This window comes from Ciconia boyciana, chromosome 3 (assembly GCF_034638445.1).
Source record: "Ciconia boyciana chromosome 3, ASM3463844v1, whole genome shotgun sequence".
Taxonomy (NCBI): Eukaryota; Metazoa; Chordata; class Aves; order Ciconiiformes; family Ciconiidae; genus Ciconia; species Ciconia boyciana.
In genome coordinates, this window is record NC_132936.1 from 84,043,167 (window position 1) to 84,060,358 (window position 17,192).

General features: G+C 36.0%; 1 protein-coding gene across 4 annotated transcripts in view; it reads left to right on the top strand.

The window, feature by feature from the left end:
* MAP3K21 (mitogen-activated protein kinase kinase kinase 21) overlaps positions 1 to 16,272 on the top strand; it is a 44,459-nt gene extending 28,187 nt beyond the window's left edge. Inside the window, exons 5-11 of one of the 4 annotated variants that reach the window (XM_072856364.1) lie at positions 2,210 to 2,450; positions 4,723 to 4,845; positions 7,505 to 7,645; positions 8,171 to 8,321; positions 9,374 to 9,468; positions 11,281 to 12,033; positions 13,081 to 16,272. In XM_072856364.1, the coding sequence (XP_072712465.1) occupies positions 2,210 to 2,450; positions 4,723 to 4,845; positions 7,505 to 7,645; positions 8,171 to 8,321; positions 9,374 to 9,468; positions 11,281 to 12,033; positions 13,081 to 13,505 (1,929 nt within the window). In that variant the 3' untranslated portion in view covers positions 13,506 to 16,272. Of the gene's footprint in view, positions 1 to 2,209; positions 2,451 to 4,722; positions 4,846 to 7,504; positions 7,646 to 8,170; positions 8,322 to 9,373; positions 9,469 to 11,247; positions 12,034 to 13,080 lie in introns of all 4 variants that reach the window. The other 3 variants (XM_072856362.1, XM_072856363.1, XM_072856365.1) reach the window with 3 other exon arrangements.
* The last annotated feature ends 920 nt before the right edge of the window (positions 16,273 to 17,192 follow it).

Genomic DNA, 17,192 nt, shown 5'->3' on the forward strand with positions numbered 1-17,192 from the left:
ATTGCAGTAAGTCTGGTTTTAATTAGTTTATTTGGAAAAGAGTAAATACTTAATCTTTCAGTGAGGAAACACTATTACTTTTTCTAGACTGTCTACCTTTTCAATACGGGCCCTCAGTTTTTGCCTAGTTACTGAGCTTTATGGAACCTGGATTTGAGGACAACAAGAGACCGTTAATCAACAGTGTGTCTCCTAATATATCTTTATCACAGTATTAATACAGTAATAAACATCTTTTCTATTTAAACTCTAAAGTACCTTTATTCTAAATTTGAATTCATGCAGCATCTGCTTCCAACCGTAGTTTTAGGTTGTCCAGTTTTGACTGGACAGGAGGAGGAAGAAAGTGAGAATTTGCAGCAATCTCTAAATTAAGTGATTAAATACCTTTTAAAAAAAAACAAACAAAAACCCAAAACAAAACCCAAAACCTTACTTGCTGGCATGAAGGCACGTTCCTTTGAATTTCCAAGAGGCAGAATTGCCATTTGTGAAACTGTGTATGTTAAGCAGAGTGGATTAAATAAAAACAAAAAAAACCCCAAACAAACCAAAGCCACAAACAAACAAGAAAATTGTGTTGAAACAAGCTCACTCAAAATTAGCAAACCATATGAAATTTGTCAATCTTTTCAATTAAATCTGAAAACAATGATAAGCAGTGTATATATGCTATAGTTGTAAAGAAAAAACAAGTATCTTTCTGAGGAACAGATACTTCTCACTGAACAAGTGGTTCAGTGCTAACCTGAGGTCTTTTGACCTCCATAGTCTTTTTGGCAAGAACAGAGAGGGTTTTTTTCCCCTCATTTGAAAACCCCAAAGTAGTATATAGTTCGGGAACTAATTTATTCAAGACAAAATGGGAGTTAAAAAGAGCAGAAAGTTGTGTTTGTTTTTTTTTTTTGGTTTGTTTTTTTTTTGTTTTGCTTTCACTATATGCGATAAGGAATTGTGCTGGCATACAACATTGCCGGATACTGATGAGCAGAAGTTGGGGAAAAAGAAGCTGGGGAAAAAAAAAAATAAAAACAAACCACCAAACACCACCACAATTATAAGATTGTGCAGTGACAAAATGAATGAATTTTAAATAGGAATAAGATGCTTAAGTATCCAGCACTTTTAGCATAGCTTAATTTCAAATGCTGGTTTTCTATTTTGAATTGAATTTCAATTTCTATCCAGGTAGAATTTACACAGTCATATGTAAAAATGCAAAAATTATGTAGTGAGAAACATACCATATCAGTCACATTGTAGCTTCTCCTTTTCCTGTAGCCTCTTTTATTAGCAGTACTGACTACAACACTTCTGGGTAAGTTTGTTTCATGTATAATATACCCCATACTATGAAGGGAGGTCTACTTAAATTTCAGATATATTTTAACAGCTTTTGGAAGCTGAAGATTAAGATAATTTTAAGATGGTAGGTTTACAGCTGTTTAGCCTTGGGGATTCATTTACCCTGAAAAATTAACTAGCTTCCTCACTAAAGCTTTTCCTTCTCCAAAATAAAAAATAATAAAGGGAAAAGAACAACTATTCTATGGGGTTGATGGTTGGAGAGTCTTTGTGGTGTAATTCAGTGGTTAGTAGCTGTTTGATGTTACACAGATACCTGCTAGATTTTAATTAAGAAACAGCTGTCTTCTGTCTTATGACTTGGTCTGTCCTATTACACTAACCCTCATTCAGTGTAATACTGATTGCTTTTCTAGATAGAAAAGTGCTACTTAATACGTGGCTGAAAAACAGGAAAGGTTAGAAAATTTAAGATAAAGGCATTCATTTGTGTATTCATCAGGTCATTGACTTTATGTTAGTGTATAGGAGCTGTCTAAGAGCAGCCTTCATGCTATGAAAGAGTCTCTGATGTGAAGTACTTCAAGCACATTTTCTGCCAGTCTGTAAGCTGATAATCTTTGATTGGATGTGTTGTCCCCATTGCCAGTGCTTACCTACCTTAAGTAAAGTGACTCAAGTTAAATGGTTAAAAGGAAATCTCTATAATGCTTGATTGCATCCGGATACAGAATCTTGGCTTATGCAGAATGGAAGAGTGTCAGAAGGTTGCATGTGCATGTTACGTGTATATCGTGCATCATGAAAATAGATAAGGAAATACAACCTACTGTGTACTTTATATATCCTTTGATACAACCTTCATGTTATTACTTAGTTTCACTTGTGTGAATCTTATCTTCAGGAGCTTCGATCACGAGAAGAGGAGTTGACAAGAGCAGCTCTTCAGCAAAAATCTCAAGAAGAATTACTTAAGCGCCGTGAGCAACAGTTAGCAGAACGTGAGATCGATGTACTGGAGCGTGAGCTGAATATCATGATATTCCAGTTAAATCAAGAGAAACCCAATGTAAAGAAGAGGAAGGGCAAATTTAAAAGAAGCCGGTTAAAACTTAAAGATGGACACAGAATTAGTTTGCCTTCAGGTTTGCAATTTTTTTAAAGTTCACAATGTATGTTACAATTAAATATGCAGGCTTCAGTTCCATGGTTAATGTTTTCAGTATTGGCTACTATTTTAATTCATTGCCAGGTCCTTCTACTCTGATAGTGCAAAAGGATATAGTAAGAACTGTATGGCCTTCACCCCCTAAACCCAAGAAAACAACTTTCACATATAATGTTCTTGTGGAGTAGTCCTCATTTCAGCTGGAAGAATCTTCCACCTGATTCATCTAGAAGTCCATTGTATCTGGAGGGAAAAGTTACTAGCATGGGAGCCAAATTATTTAAGACTCATTTGAAGTTCAGATTTTTGCTATCATTCTTTTTGTGCAAATAGAAAAGTACCTTTTTATCACATCCCAGAGCTTTCTAACATGGTCAAACATTAGTGCTGTTTGCCCTAAACTTGCAAATGCATCATAGAAAAACAGCACTTCATAAAGGCTTTGAGGTACAGGTGCGGTAGATCCAAATTGCATGCTTATTGCAGTCACAAAATACAGCACAGCAGTTACAATCCTTGGTGCCTTACTTACAAGAACACACTGTAATAGCAACAGAAGATATTATTTCAGAATACAAATGTGGAATCATTTGAATGCTAGAGCATTTAATTCCACCCATGAACGCATTGAAATGCCCCCTTTGCAAAGGAGGTGTGTTCGTAGAGAGTCGGGTTTTTTTAGTGTCAGGGACTGGTTTAGTGGTGCCTCCTTAATGTTGCCACGAGATGGCACTATGGAAACTCAAGGTTAGGCCAATGGCTGGAAAGCCTTCAAAAGTGGTAGCAGCATCCTGGTGTTGATGGGCTTCCTTTCCGTGGCTTCCAGGTCAAGTCTGTCAGTTTATTACTAATGCAGTAAGAACTTAATGCCACACTAACACAGGTCTGACCAAATCATAGCTGTCTGGTAGTTGGAAAGAGACAGAGGGCAGTAATATTTAGAGTACTGTTTCAGCACTAGTGAAATAAGCTTATTTTTCCTTACTTTAACAGCTATAATAACAGTAAATAAAATAAAAATCACACTACAGCCTCCCAGACAAGCATGTTAAATTGGTTTATGCTGGATCACAAGCTTAAACTAAATATTTCATAGAATCATAGAATGGTTTGGGTTGGAAGGGACCTTAAAGATCATCTAGTTCCAACCCCCCTGCCATGGACAGGGTCACCTTCCACTAGACCAGGTTGCTCAAAGCCCCATCCAACCTGGCCTTGAAGTGCTAGGGATGGGGGATGGGGGCATCCACAGCTTCTCTGGGCAACCTGTTCCAGTGCCTCACCACCCTCATAGTGAAGAATTCCTTCTTTATATCTAATCTAAATCTACCCTCTTTCAGTTTAAAGCTATTACCCCTTGTCCTGTCACTACATGCCCTTGTAAAAAGCCCCTCTCCAGCTTTCTTGTAGAACCCCCTTCAGGCACTGGAAGGCTGCTATACGGTCTTCCCGGAGCCTTCTCTTCTCCAGGCTTATTTGGTCCTTTGTTTCCAGTTCTGCTCATATTTAACTTGAAACAGGGATAAAATATAGTTTTACTCAGAATACCACTTAGTTCTTTGCTAAGAATCATCCAGATGAACTTGTCCTTGAGAGAGTTCTGTTATAAGAATAGCATACAATCTAATTGCACTGATGATGGGGATTTAGAGAGGGGCATATCATCAAATTTTATTTCATGAAATTTTTCCTACTTGCCAATATTTGTTGTTATTTTTTTACTACTTTGCTATGTTTGTAATTCTGTAGTTTGGTGTCTTGTTTTTCTGACATGTCTTGTTTTTCTGACAAGTCGCATAGATGCGACTTCTTTGTTAGTGATACTTTTTATGTTTATGAATTGCATGTTAAAAAAAAATAAGGCAAATCTGATTGCCATCAATATTGATTGATTTGAGATGAAATATTGATATTTTTTCTTTCCCTCTGTGACAACCAACAAGATTGAATAATAATGTGTGATGTGGATGTGTCTCAGTTTGGGTCCACTTGGACCTACCTGCTTTTGTTGATGTTACTGCAAACCTATCATATAATGTCTGTGAAGGTGTAAAATCCTGCCTGTTTGACTTAGATATCTAAATTGTCACATTAAGAGTTAGTTTGTCAGTGTTTTTAATATGAACATCTCTTACACTACCAAGTCTAATTCATTATATAGCTTTAATTTTAAGTAGTACAACAGTACAATCTCCTGAAGATTTTTTTTTTTTAGAACATTAAAACTGATTTGTTTTACTATCTTATAGATTTCCAGCACAAAATAACAGTGCAGGCATCCCCCAATCTGGATAAGAGGAGGAGTTTAAACAGTAACAGCTCTAGTCCATCAAGTAGCCCCACAATAATTCCTCGTCTTCGAGCGATACAATGTAAGTCTCCACCATTTCTATTTGTTGGTTTGGTCAATAGATACTGTTCCATATACTCACTGAAACACTGGTAGTAGTATCAAATTCCAGTCAGATTTCTGTCTTATGTTCAGGTCCATTAACTTATTCTAACATTTGCAACTCATTCTTTGATGGGAGGGATAATCTTGCTAAAATGCTAACTAATTTTCAGTAATTCAAAATGATTGTGAATGGTTTAAATCATAGCTTTCCTTAACTTCAGGAACTCATTTGTAAACTGACTGGGATAAAACAATGAAGAATCAAAATTTATAATGGCAAAAGGCAAAGCATCACATTTAGAACCCATGGAAGATGGAAAACAAGTTTTTATTAGGTATTGGAGTTGATAAAGGAAATCGGTTATGGACTATCAAAAAAAAAAAGGGGGGGGGGGGGAAATTCAGACAATAAGGGAGTCACGTGAGATGGAAAGGCCAAAGAATCAGCCAGCAACCCAGCTTGCTTATGGCAAAAGAGAAGCAAGCTTTAAGCAAATACAAAGCTAGAAGAAAATAAAGAAAGCTTGCTTTAGTTTTTTTGAAAACAAGAGAAAGAAACAAAAATAAAATTGTGGGTACGCTTGTCGGCCTAGATTATTCCATGTATACTGATGACAGAAGGGAAGGTGTGTTCATGCTCGTGTAGTGGAGGTACCATGAATATGGAAGAAAACTGATCTTATTTATATCTCATAATTCCCGCATTTATATTTGGGAATGACATATGTAGAGATAGAAAACAATTCCTACAGGATTCACTGCTTGCATTTGTACTGTCTGATCTATTGTGCAAAGTAGATTGTCTGATTGTCCATATTTAGCATGGAATGCTATGTGATGTGAAAAAGCCTCAAGTTTCTATCCATATATGGAATCAATGGAACCTGTTCCAGATTATTGCTTATGGACGGTGACTATCTTCTCTTGCGATGGTAGTCGCCTCTGAAGGAAATTACTTCAGAATCTGGCTTTATCAGATGTAAATAAGGAGGAAGGGAAATCAAAATGCATGGGGATTTTTCCTTCTGCATACTGTTCTGTAGCTAGTTTAATTTTATTTTTTTTAACCAACCTGAAACTTTGTTTAAAGTTTGGATAGAAACCAGATCTCTCACCTCCTTTGGAATACGTCTGCCTTATGAAATCCTTTTCATTGTTAATGTCTAAAGGAGAAGTGGTGTCTTTTCTGGCAGTAACTTTATTATTTGTTTGAACTGTAACTGATACGGTTCCCTGGGTGAAGACTGTTACTTACCCCTATGTTGTGAATAAAGGAGAGACGTGGGCAAACCCTGTCTTACTTTTCTTAATGAAAATTTGAGATAGAAGGAAAATTACATAAAGTCTTTTTCAGAAGTTAGCTGACACAGTATCTGTGTTGATAATGGTTTCCCAACCTCAAACCGTGTGGTGGGTTTTTTTTGGTTGGTTGTTTTTTTACTGCAGAAAGGTAAGAAAGGTTTTTCTTAGTAAAATGTCATAATTACATATAAACAAGACTGTCTCATTTTATCTTTGATTCTCCTTGCTCTGGAGAGAAAGGTTTTCCTTTCCAAGAAATGCTTGGAAATGAAGCAAGTGTCAGGTATTGGCATGATTCTGAAAACTTGAGGGTTTTTTTTTAATGCATAGCCTTATGTAAGCTATAGCAGTGCCACTCCTTGCATGTGTGCTAAGTGCCACTGGGGATTTTTCTTTTCTGTTTATTTGAGCAGACGTGTATTTGTAGGACTAGAACATACAGGACAACCTTAAAGGCTCTTCTTCAAAAGAAGTACTTGTCTGTTTCTGAGTTTGGATCACTAGGCTTTACCTAAAAGCTTATCAGATCTCTCAGGAGTATCTAGCTGAAACAATTCAGCTTCCACACCCATCTGCACCTGTGCAAAATAAATTCTCTTTCCCACAATAATGTTTTATCTTGATTTAACTTCAAAGTGTCTTTGTTTCAAGACTTGCTCAAATACAGGTGATTTGAACAGGCGTATCTAACAATTGGTTACTTGATTGCTTCACTTTGTCATGAGCAAGACTAGCTTCCAAATCTAAAAGTTTTTTTTAAGTTAAAATAAAAATCTAGTTAATTGTAAATCTTGTTATTAAAACAAATTCAGCTGATTTTGAAAAGTGTTTTAAAGGGACGAGGAAAACCAGTAAGATATATATTCCATAGGTCCTGGAACGCGGTTGAAAATGGGAGTGTAAAGAAGGCAAGTAGAGTGCCATACCGCAGGGGAAGCTGTGCTGGTGAGAAGGTGTACAGTGAGGCAGGAGGAGACTGCTGTGCAGTGCAGGAGTGGCAGAACCATGGGCACGTAAATGCCACTTCATTTATTGTGCTTTTATAACTAAGTTGTTTTTCTCTTAGGTCTCTCCATCATAGCTGTAAGCATGCTAAATTGATAGCAAGTTACTCTTCCAGTTAGTCAGTCGTATACAAAAAATCTACTTGCCTGGGTCTGGTCCTAGAAAGAGGACCCTCTAAACCCTACAGTAAAAACCCTCTATCAAAAGATGCTTAGTGCCTTTATAGATCTAGGCTTTATGACCCAAAGATAAAAATATAAGGGAAACAGTTCCATTTCTGAAATCAGCTTGACTAAGATCTCTACTACATTCTCTTAATTTTTCCTCAGTGATTCCCAAAACAGTTACACACACAACTAATGGCCGAAGAAACAGTGTATATGTGTACCAGCAAGATGTAGATATCACAAGTGAATATGAACTTCCCAGTGGGGTTATGAAAAAAGGCAAGATTTCATTATGTTTCAAAGGTGCCGGTTCTGTTTAATTTAACAGTTGAGACAGTGACAGACTAAGCATTTAATGAAGGTTAGATACTTTAAAAGTATCATTTGTTTTGGTGTAGTGAGAAAGAAAACATTAATCATTGTCACAGTTGGAAAATTCTGTTTCATTTGATACCAATTGTTCCACAGCATATATTTTCGTCACTGGAATTTAAGTGCTCAGTCTAACTCACTTGTCTGAATTACCTAAATGTAAGGTTCTCAGTTAAAGGAAGCATGGAAAATATGATTGTTTTGCTGCTTTATCTTTAATTTGGGTCTCTTGTCAGCTCAAAAATTATTTTTCTTGCTTGCTCATCTTTTTGGATCAGCGCAGTTTGTGTGGTGGTTTTTGTAAAAGAGAAAAATCTCAAATTTTGTCTACTCGTTCTGTTAACTGTGTCAAAATGGTTTTGCAGTGGAGAAAATGTTCTGTCTAAATATTTTGGTTTTAGAAATACGATTTATGTGTGGGATGTTTTTGTTTGTGTTTTTAAATCCAATCTCTAGTAACTTCAGATGAAAGCAACAGAACTTGGGGAAGGAGCGCAACTTATCACCAAGAAGAGTTTGAAGATGTGAAGAGAAGTTTTAAAAAGAGAGGTTGTACATGGGGACCAAGTTCAGTTCAAACAAAGGATCGTGCAGATTGTAAGGACAAGTATGTCTACTACATTTTGTTTGTTTGAGAATACTAAGCATTCTTGGTAACTGAATCACTAACATACATAGTGAGAGAAGTTCTGCAGTCTCTAGTTACAGCTAAAACTCAGTCCTACCTTTTATCTAATTTAGGAATTACATTAATAATGAGTAGCTCCCCCACATAGGCTTGAGGATAAAATTCTTACTTATCTTACGGTTTTAGTGGCTCTTATCTATTACCCTTTATCTCTGGTTTTTGAGACTTGGAACATACTGGGATGCTGAGCTACTAGTGCATACCAGAAGTTCATGGCCTGTCTATCTTTCTTGCCCTTCCTCAGACTGACTTGAGGAACTGCAAGCATGACCCCCAGTGGGCACTTCCAGTACGGTTAAATAACACTGGCTGACTTTGCATACGTGAAGCACAAGTCACACCAGCAACGTCATTTACACTGGCAAACAGGGTGAAAGGGTTCTGAAAATCAGTTGGACACCTTCACTTTCAGATTATTTTTTCTGATTGCTCAAAACTGGAGATTAGCAGTTTTTTCTGAAGCAAGAGATCCTTTTCCTTGTCTCTTCTAGTATAATTATTTATAGTGCCTTTTTTTTCTTTGTAGAGATGTCCACTCATTTACCTGTGGCAGTAGTTGGTTCCAGACCATCTATTGAAACTTGCTTTATGATATTTTTGTTTGTTTTAAAGTCACTATGTTTAATAAATTTCCAATAGTCACATCATTTCTTTGACACAGTGAAATTGTTGTCCAGGTTTTCACCAGCTTTTGTTTTTCAATAGGTAGTTAAGGCCCATTTTTCAGTGGCTTTCTTTTTAGGCCTGAAATATTCATCTTATAAGGAATACCTGATATAAGGCATGTATAAATTTATAATCATATGACTCTGTGCTATTATATAGAATTTTTTTTACCTTTGGAAAGCTTTACTGTTTTCAAGTTATGTACATATTTTAGTTTAAAAAGAAAGATGTTTTAGTAATTTTCTGTCAAAGTGTGTTTAAGCATGGTATTCTCTGTAATATCAAAATAACTATTGTTATTTCAGAATAAGACCCCTTTCAGATGGCAGCAACCCTTGGTCAACCCTTTTAATGAAAAATCAGAAGGGTGTTCCCTTAGCGTCACTATTTGTGGACCAAGGTAAGAGCTATTTTTGAAAAAGTGAAAGTTGCCATTTAATGGCATTAAGTCTACCTCCAGTGTTATAAATATTATTGCTTGAATTCCTCAAAGATTGTGCAGATTATTAGAAGACTAGTCATGCTACAAATCATTTTCCTGTGCAAAAAACCTATCTATTAAAATAAGCAAGTGTTAACATCTTTATGTTTCCAGCATTAGCAGCTAAGAAATATACATGGTGTGTGAGCAGTACCACAGAGACTTTTTTTCCATGTTTTTGAGTTGCAGGCTGATCTGTATATGAGGTCTGCAGTCACCACTTTTTAGCTTCTTTTAAAAAGAAATATCTAAATCAGTAATTGTCTTGACATTTAAATGATCATTAATGACTTCTGTTGTTAGTGGGCTCTGCATAGTTGTTTAAAAAAAATGCAAAGTTGTTTAAAAACCTGTAAGCCCTGATGTATTCCCAGATATTAGTTCCGTTTTTTAAATGAGACTTATTCTCTAAATTTTCAAGAAAAAATATCTAAATTACAAATCGTAAAGTTGTTTAGGCAACATTTTGGGATTTACAGGTAAATCACAAGGAAAAAATACTTAATCCTCTTAGGATCAGGAACATAATAGCTGTATGTTGCTTATGTCCATTACTATAATGTGCTGTGGCTATACAATATTCATAATAATTTCCAAATTTGCACACACTTTCTATACTACAGATTCTCTTATTTGAGAAAGTTAAGTTACCAGTGTCAGGGAAAAAAACTGTGCTATAACTTGGTGTCCACACCAGCGGCTAGATTTATGCCAGCTGGAAGAGGAAATGGTAAGCTGCTTAGACACTGCTTCCTGCTGCGCCCCCCCCCCGCCCCCCAAGGAAAAAGGCATTTTCATCTTCATATATACTGGTAGGGGTATAAATCAAGGCTTCACAAATAGTAATTTTATACATTTATTACCTTACTACTAAATCCCTACATACAGAGAAGATTATTCAAGTTTACATATTTGCATTTCAAATATTTCTGTGTTTATTCTGTAGTATTCAGTACTTTATAGTAGAATAACACATGTAAGTCAAATTATACCTTCCGTTTTATTTGTCATTAGGTATGAGATGTCAAATTTACTTTTTACTCCACACCACCATGGCCTAATGAATTAACTGGAAAAATTTCTAGTAACTCACTGGATTTTGGAACACAGCTTAATTGAAAGTGTTGTAAAGAATGTGTTCCAGATCTTATCTGGCAGTTTGTTTATAGTGAATTACTTCACTGTAATCCATACACAGAAATATTTTCCGTGTTATTTGAAAAGCACTACCAAAGTGTTGCAAATCCTCAAGTATCACAGAAAATGCAAAGACAATATCTGCTCTTCAATTGTGTTGAGTGCATAAAGGTTGGGAGATACATTATACATCTCTTAAAATAAAGGTAAGTCTTTCATATGTGGAAAACTTAATTTGTTTACAGTTAGCTTATATACTCAGGAAGATTGATCTGCAAGTTGCTTCTAATAGAGTTTGCTTTTGAGTTGCTAAAAAGATGAAATTGTAGCAAAACGGTACTTCTGCTATTTTAAAGACTATCAAGAGAACTTGAAGAGGTTTAGGCTTAGGATGTGTTTCTGAATCTTACAATGTAAGTCTCCGAGTTTCTGACTGCACCTAAAGGGGCTGTACAGTATACCTCAAGATTAATACCTGTCCAAGTGAAAGGAAATAATGGTGTACATGCAATAGCAAAATAGCTGAATTGCAATCTTAAAGTAAACTGTAATGTTTTATAGGTGTCTGTACTGATAAGAAACTTCTCCCTGAAGGTTTGGACGGTAAAAGACCAAAGCCAATTAAGTTGCCGAATCAGGCCTATATTAATCTACCTCTTTGGAAAGATGATCAGGGAGAGAATACAGTAGAACATGAGAGCTTTGAAGAAGGAACTTCTGCTAGTTCTACAAATAGTACTCCTCAAATGACACCTACAAACAGTCTGAGCAGGACGCTGCAGAAAAAGAAGACTGATTCAGTGCTGTATGGGTGTGCTGTCCTCCTTGCATCTGTTGCCCTGGGCTTAGATATCAGAGAGCTGAACAAATCGCAGGGTCCAGATGAACTCTTGCCTAAAGATGAGAAGAAGAAGCGTGATGGAATATTTCAGCGTACTTCAAAATTTCGCAGGAGTGCCAGCCCTACAAGACTGCAGTCCAAGAAAGAGGAAACAAGTATTCCATCCCTAAATCCAGCTACAAATACTGTGAATCTTCTCTCTATGCCCTCCATTTCCACAAAATGCCTACTTCAGTCTGATAGTGAAGATGCATTTGTAAGCACTGTGCTCGGTGATTGTGGTCCATGTAGTTCTACTGATGACTTTTCATCTGAAACTTCTGAAAGTAAGAGACAACAGAGGATGCAGCTGGCTCCTAACACAGTTTCTACACGATTAAAAAATCAGCCTTTTAATCTTTGTCTGAAACAAGAATCTCAAAATGTGCAAAATGATTCCTCAACAAAGTTAAGTGTGTTGGGTCACAGACGAACCTTATCAGATGGGAACAATTTTCATACCACAGGTGGGTAATTAAGAACTTAAAATGTAGGGAAACTGACCATTCACTAATGAGTTGCTAAGATTTTTGTTACACTGTTATGTGTTAGCTGAGCCACCATAATTGTATGGGGGTAAGCCCTCTGTGTCTGAACCCTGAATAAACTACCTGCACTTGGAATAGTATCCTGTTAGGAGCATGGGTATGGAAATCTAAGGGGAAGAGATGGTTAATTTTAAGGCGATGCCTATTTTTCTCAGGTATTGCAAAAATAGGTATCCCTGGTCTTTTCATGTTGGCAAGAACTGGCTTTTTGTGAAATGTACAATATTAGCATTATGGCTGAAATAAACTGAGAATGTGTCAGGTGCATGCATGATGTAGTTGTGGACTTCCTGAGACTGAGAGTACACTTGTTTAATATAGTTTCACAGTCTGCATAGGTGGGTGATCGAGCATCATTTTAGTACTGCACATTTATTAATGTCAAGAAAAACAAGTCTGGTAAGTTTTGATTTGCTTGCTTGAACTAGAATTTATGTCACATGTTCCACGAATCCTTAAGTTAAGCTATTGGTAAAAATTTAAGCTGAAAAAAAGGTCTTTACGTCTGGTTTTCATGTAAACGGGTAAGTTCATGATTAATGAGTTTTTAAAAGAAGTTCTAAATTTCAGTACTGGTGTTCTATCATGGCTTAAATATAATATTCTTTATGGTACTCTATGCATACGTAATTACTCATAATAACTGGACAAACTTGTGGGGGTTTATTCCAATGTTAATATTAATCCAGTTACTGGGTGGTTAATGTTTGCTCTACATATCTCTTGTAGCAATAAAAAATAAATTGTTATGGGCTCTAGCAGAGAGTATAGATGCAAAAATGTTACTTGACCACTGCTGGTCCTCTCTTAGGAGATTCCCCACAAATATACAAGCCTCTTAATTTTTCTGGTGGGAAAAAAACCCCACTAGTGTTTATGGCAATCCAGTTTTACAAATGGCAAAGAAATCAAGAAGTCACATGGTTTAAATTGTCCTTTTTTTGTTTGGCCTTTCCTTTCCCCTAGCTAATGGATTTGCTTCAACCAATGATGTCTCCATGTTACCAGTTCTATCAGTTACTGGAGCTCTGCACTCTCCATCTGTTCAACAAAGAAGCGATCACAGCGGTGTTTCAGCTGAAAAGCAAAGCGCTGTCAATATTATATCAAGGCCTCGACCTTCTCCTCTAAGAAGTAAAATTGATGCATGGCAGATTATTCCACGTATTATTAAACCAAACTCTAAAGACTCTGAATATTTAGAGGGCAATGTAGATCCAGATGTTAACTTCTTGCCAGATACAGAGGAAAGAACTAACTGCCACATGCCCTCATTACTTGATATTGACGTGGAAGGTCAAAACAGAGACTGTACTGTGCCTTTATGTAGAATGAAGAGCAAAACTTGTCGGCCATCTATATATGAACTGGAGAGAGAGTTTCTGTCGTGAGTGCCTTTCCTTTTAAAAATATTTGCTTTTTAAAGGGGAACAAATATAAAATTCTTGTCCATCTAATGCTTTGTGCTGCTGTTTTCTGATGTACTGTGACAAATAGTACCAAAAATATTAAAATGGGCAGCTAAATAAGAAAGTGTAGTAGGTGCCTTTTTCAAATGTTCCTTGGATTCCCAGCTAATAACTCTAAAAGCACAACACAGCAAAATAGTATTGTAGGTGAACATATGCTTATAACATGTCCACCTCCCTCTGCAATGCCACAGAAGTTTTCTTTAGGTTTGAGGGGTTTTGCTAGAAATCTAACTTTTGCACATTGAAAAAATGAATGACATACAGTAAGGTTGTGTCCGTCAAGAAGAGTTTTGCCTAAGAAGTGGTTGTCTTGCCTCTGTGGCCTGTAGAACTAGGGAGTGGGGCACGCGATTTAAGGTGCTGGTGCAGGAGGCTCTGTTCACTCCTCATGAAGTAGCTGGTTACTTTTTGGCATTTGATACTGAAATTGGTTAAGGACCATCAGCTGAATTTGCAGTCTTTGCCCTTGGTTTTTGTGAGAACTTTCAACTGTGTGCATTAGTTTCTCCAGAAAGTTACACTGCTTATATAAACACTTAAGTTTCAGCCACCATATCAATTTGAGAGGGTAAACTTTAGTATTGCAATTGGATTAAAGGTATTTGACATACTTTGTAATGTGAAACAACATTCCTTGTAGGTAATGATACACTGGAACGTAAATATTTGTACTCTTAACCTTCTGAAGACTACAGTGTTTGCACTGAAAACAATATTCTTGGTTTGGGATTTTTTGTTTGTGGTAGAGGGGTTTGCCCCCCTTCTTGTTTTTTAAACTCTGCTGCACCTTGTATTGAGGAAAGATGATGGGGTTTTAAGGATGATTGGGTTGGGTTTTAAGTGAGCCAATGGTGCGTTTTACTGCACTTGAATTTTAAAACTGCGATAATTTAATATTAAATCTTTCGGTATAATCTCTGCAGTTTTTCTTCCTAAAGTTACTACTGAGTGCCCAGGTATTCATATTTAGGAATTAAAGGATAGAAACAGATATGCTTGGCTGGTTTTAAGTGATAGAAAGGTTCCAGAAAATTCCAAGTAGTTAACTGTGGGGGGAGGAACATTTAACCTTGATAACACTGATAGTTTACTTTTTTACAGTATCACTAAGTGATTAAATAAAACCAAATGTACAGTATACTTTCCCTGATGAAAGCATTTCTAGCATTAAAGGAACATCCCTCACATTCCAGTATTTGAAGCCCTAATTTTGCATATCATTTGACATTTAAATAGTCTTCATAAATAAAATTAGATAAAGTTAGAATAAAACTACTATGTTCCCATCAGAACACTGTTTTGTTGAGACCTTTGTTTTAAATGTTTTCTTCTCCTTTGCTCTGGGGTCTGGGAGTTCAATTGTTAAATAGAATACACAATTGCTTAAAGCTTCAAAACCAAGGGATTAAAAAAGAAGGTTTCTGTTCTAAGACTGATATGCAGTACTGTGGCTACCCTGAGGATGACAGATAATTACACTTATAGAATCATGAAGTCTTAATCACACAGAGCAGAACACAGAAAATGCAACTTCCCAGCTCTCAAAGTGAAAATAGAAAACTATTTCCTTAAAGTATTAGTTTACCCAAAGTAAAGACATAACCACTAGTTGTCCGTAAAACTGAATGCCTGCATAGCAGATTATTAAGCTATTACATTTTGTTCAAACCTATTTCTGTTTCAGTATTTTTAGTTCTTTGTCAACATAATTCAAGTTGCATACTGTTCTTTGTATTTTCTTTAAACTTTAATTTCATCAGAACATTTGGATAGATGAAGTCTCTTCCAGTTTTAATACAAAATGTTTTCATAAAAGAAAGTCAATTAGGTAATGCACATGGATCAAATTTTAAGTATAGCTTGATAGCAGACTTATCTTCAAGGCTTAATTCGAATTTTGGAGCATTATGTATATTTCAACTCTTTCTTGATCAATTATTCCTATGTAATACTGAGAGATAAGGAGTTGATTGTATTACATGTTTCTGAAGAAAGTATCTCTGGCTTTCTACAGGAAAATCTCAGGTGCTGAAGTTTTTTGACTTGTAAACTTCTATTAAGTTCTGTTCTGTACTTTTAAGGTTTATATAATTTTAAATGTTGAATTTTGCACCCTATGTTTTGTAATCAATAGTATCAGCATAAAAAGCCCTTTGTGAGCTATATTGTTTTCACTTATCAGTGGCTTATCTCTCTTGTAATTAAACAAAGATTTCTATTCCTGTTCAGTGGATAATTTCCCATAAGAGTGGGACACACGATATGACCAGCCCAGTGTGTTGTAACTAATTTAGGAATTTGTATTCCACCTCTTATTCTGATACAATTTAGGTAAGCCATCTCAAATATTTCTCTTATGTGATGCAGTTTTTTTAAGCTATAGTCTATAGTGCTTTGTCATTGGTTTTTATAGTTTAAAATTATAGGCCAGTCTTCACTGAAATTAAAAAGAGAAAAAAAAAATATTGCAATCATGGTTTCACAGTCTGTATTTCACTTGTCACCAGAGAAACTTTATAGAAAGGTATGGTAGTCTGGTATGCATTAAGTGATCTGTCTGGGTTAAAAGTATATTTATTTCAATGTAGGTTAATAGCCTGACCAAATAATAAATTATGTTGATTTTTTAGCACAAAACTGAAGGTGCTTACACTAAAAAGATTAAGAGAAACACTTGACATGCTGTTTTACAAAACCTGATGATTTAAATGTTTTTATTTAAAAAAATAAATGTTTTGTAGCTACTGTATTGCAAAGTGACCTGAATTTTCTTGAAAACTATATTTTAATGCTTTCTTAACATGTACAAAGGAGTTCTCTGGTGAATAACCAGGAACTATAGACTATTGCCAGCCTGTTCTCAGAACATTAGAATGTAATTGTTACTTTAATTATCCAGTACAAGTAACGTGAACATTCCTGTAATTTCTTGCAATTGATGTGGGCAGAAACATATGGTATAAGCTTGTTTTTTCTTTCATGTGACCATAATATGTCATTTGATGCTTTTACAATGTTGGCTGGGTATCTTAGAGGAGGTAGAGCAGTTGATATAAATAAATTCTGCATGTGATTCAGCATCAAGAATACAGGTAAGGAATAACATATTTCTGTTGTGGGGTTTTGGGGGGAGGTGTTGGTTTTTTTGGTTTTGGGGGGGTTAGTAACTTGGTTTCTTCTTTTTGGTTGTTTTTTTTAGGCAAACGAAGCCAGTATTTTCCTTGTAATATTTTCTAACACCTTCTTTTGTGAACTTCCCTCTTTTCTTCCCCCGTCATGCCATGGGTGTGTTAGCCCACCTTTCAGTAAGGAGAAGAGGAAGTATCCATTTGCACAGTGGCAAAAGGCAAGATACAGCAAAGTCTCTAGTGGTGCAGTGAAATTCAAAGCTGTAAGCCCAATCTTATAAAGACATGCCTGCACAGAGCTTTCACTGAGGCTGGCTAGATAACAAATATTTACATGGCCTGTGAGTATCAGTAATCAAGCCTGGATTATAAGCCAAGCTGCACAAGCAGTTTATTTTATACACAATGTTATAATGGTAATATTAAGATCCGCATACAAGTGTGTGGTAATGGAAAAGATCGCATTCTCACTAGCCAC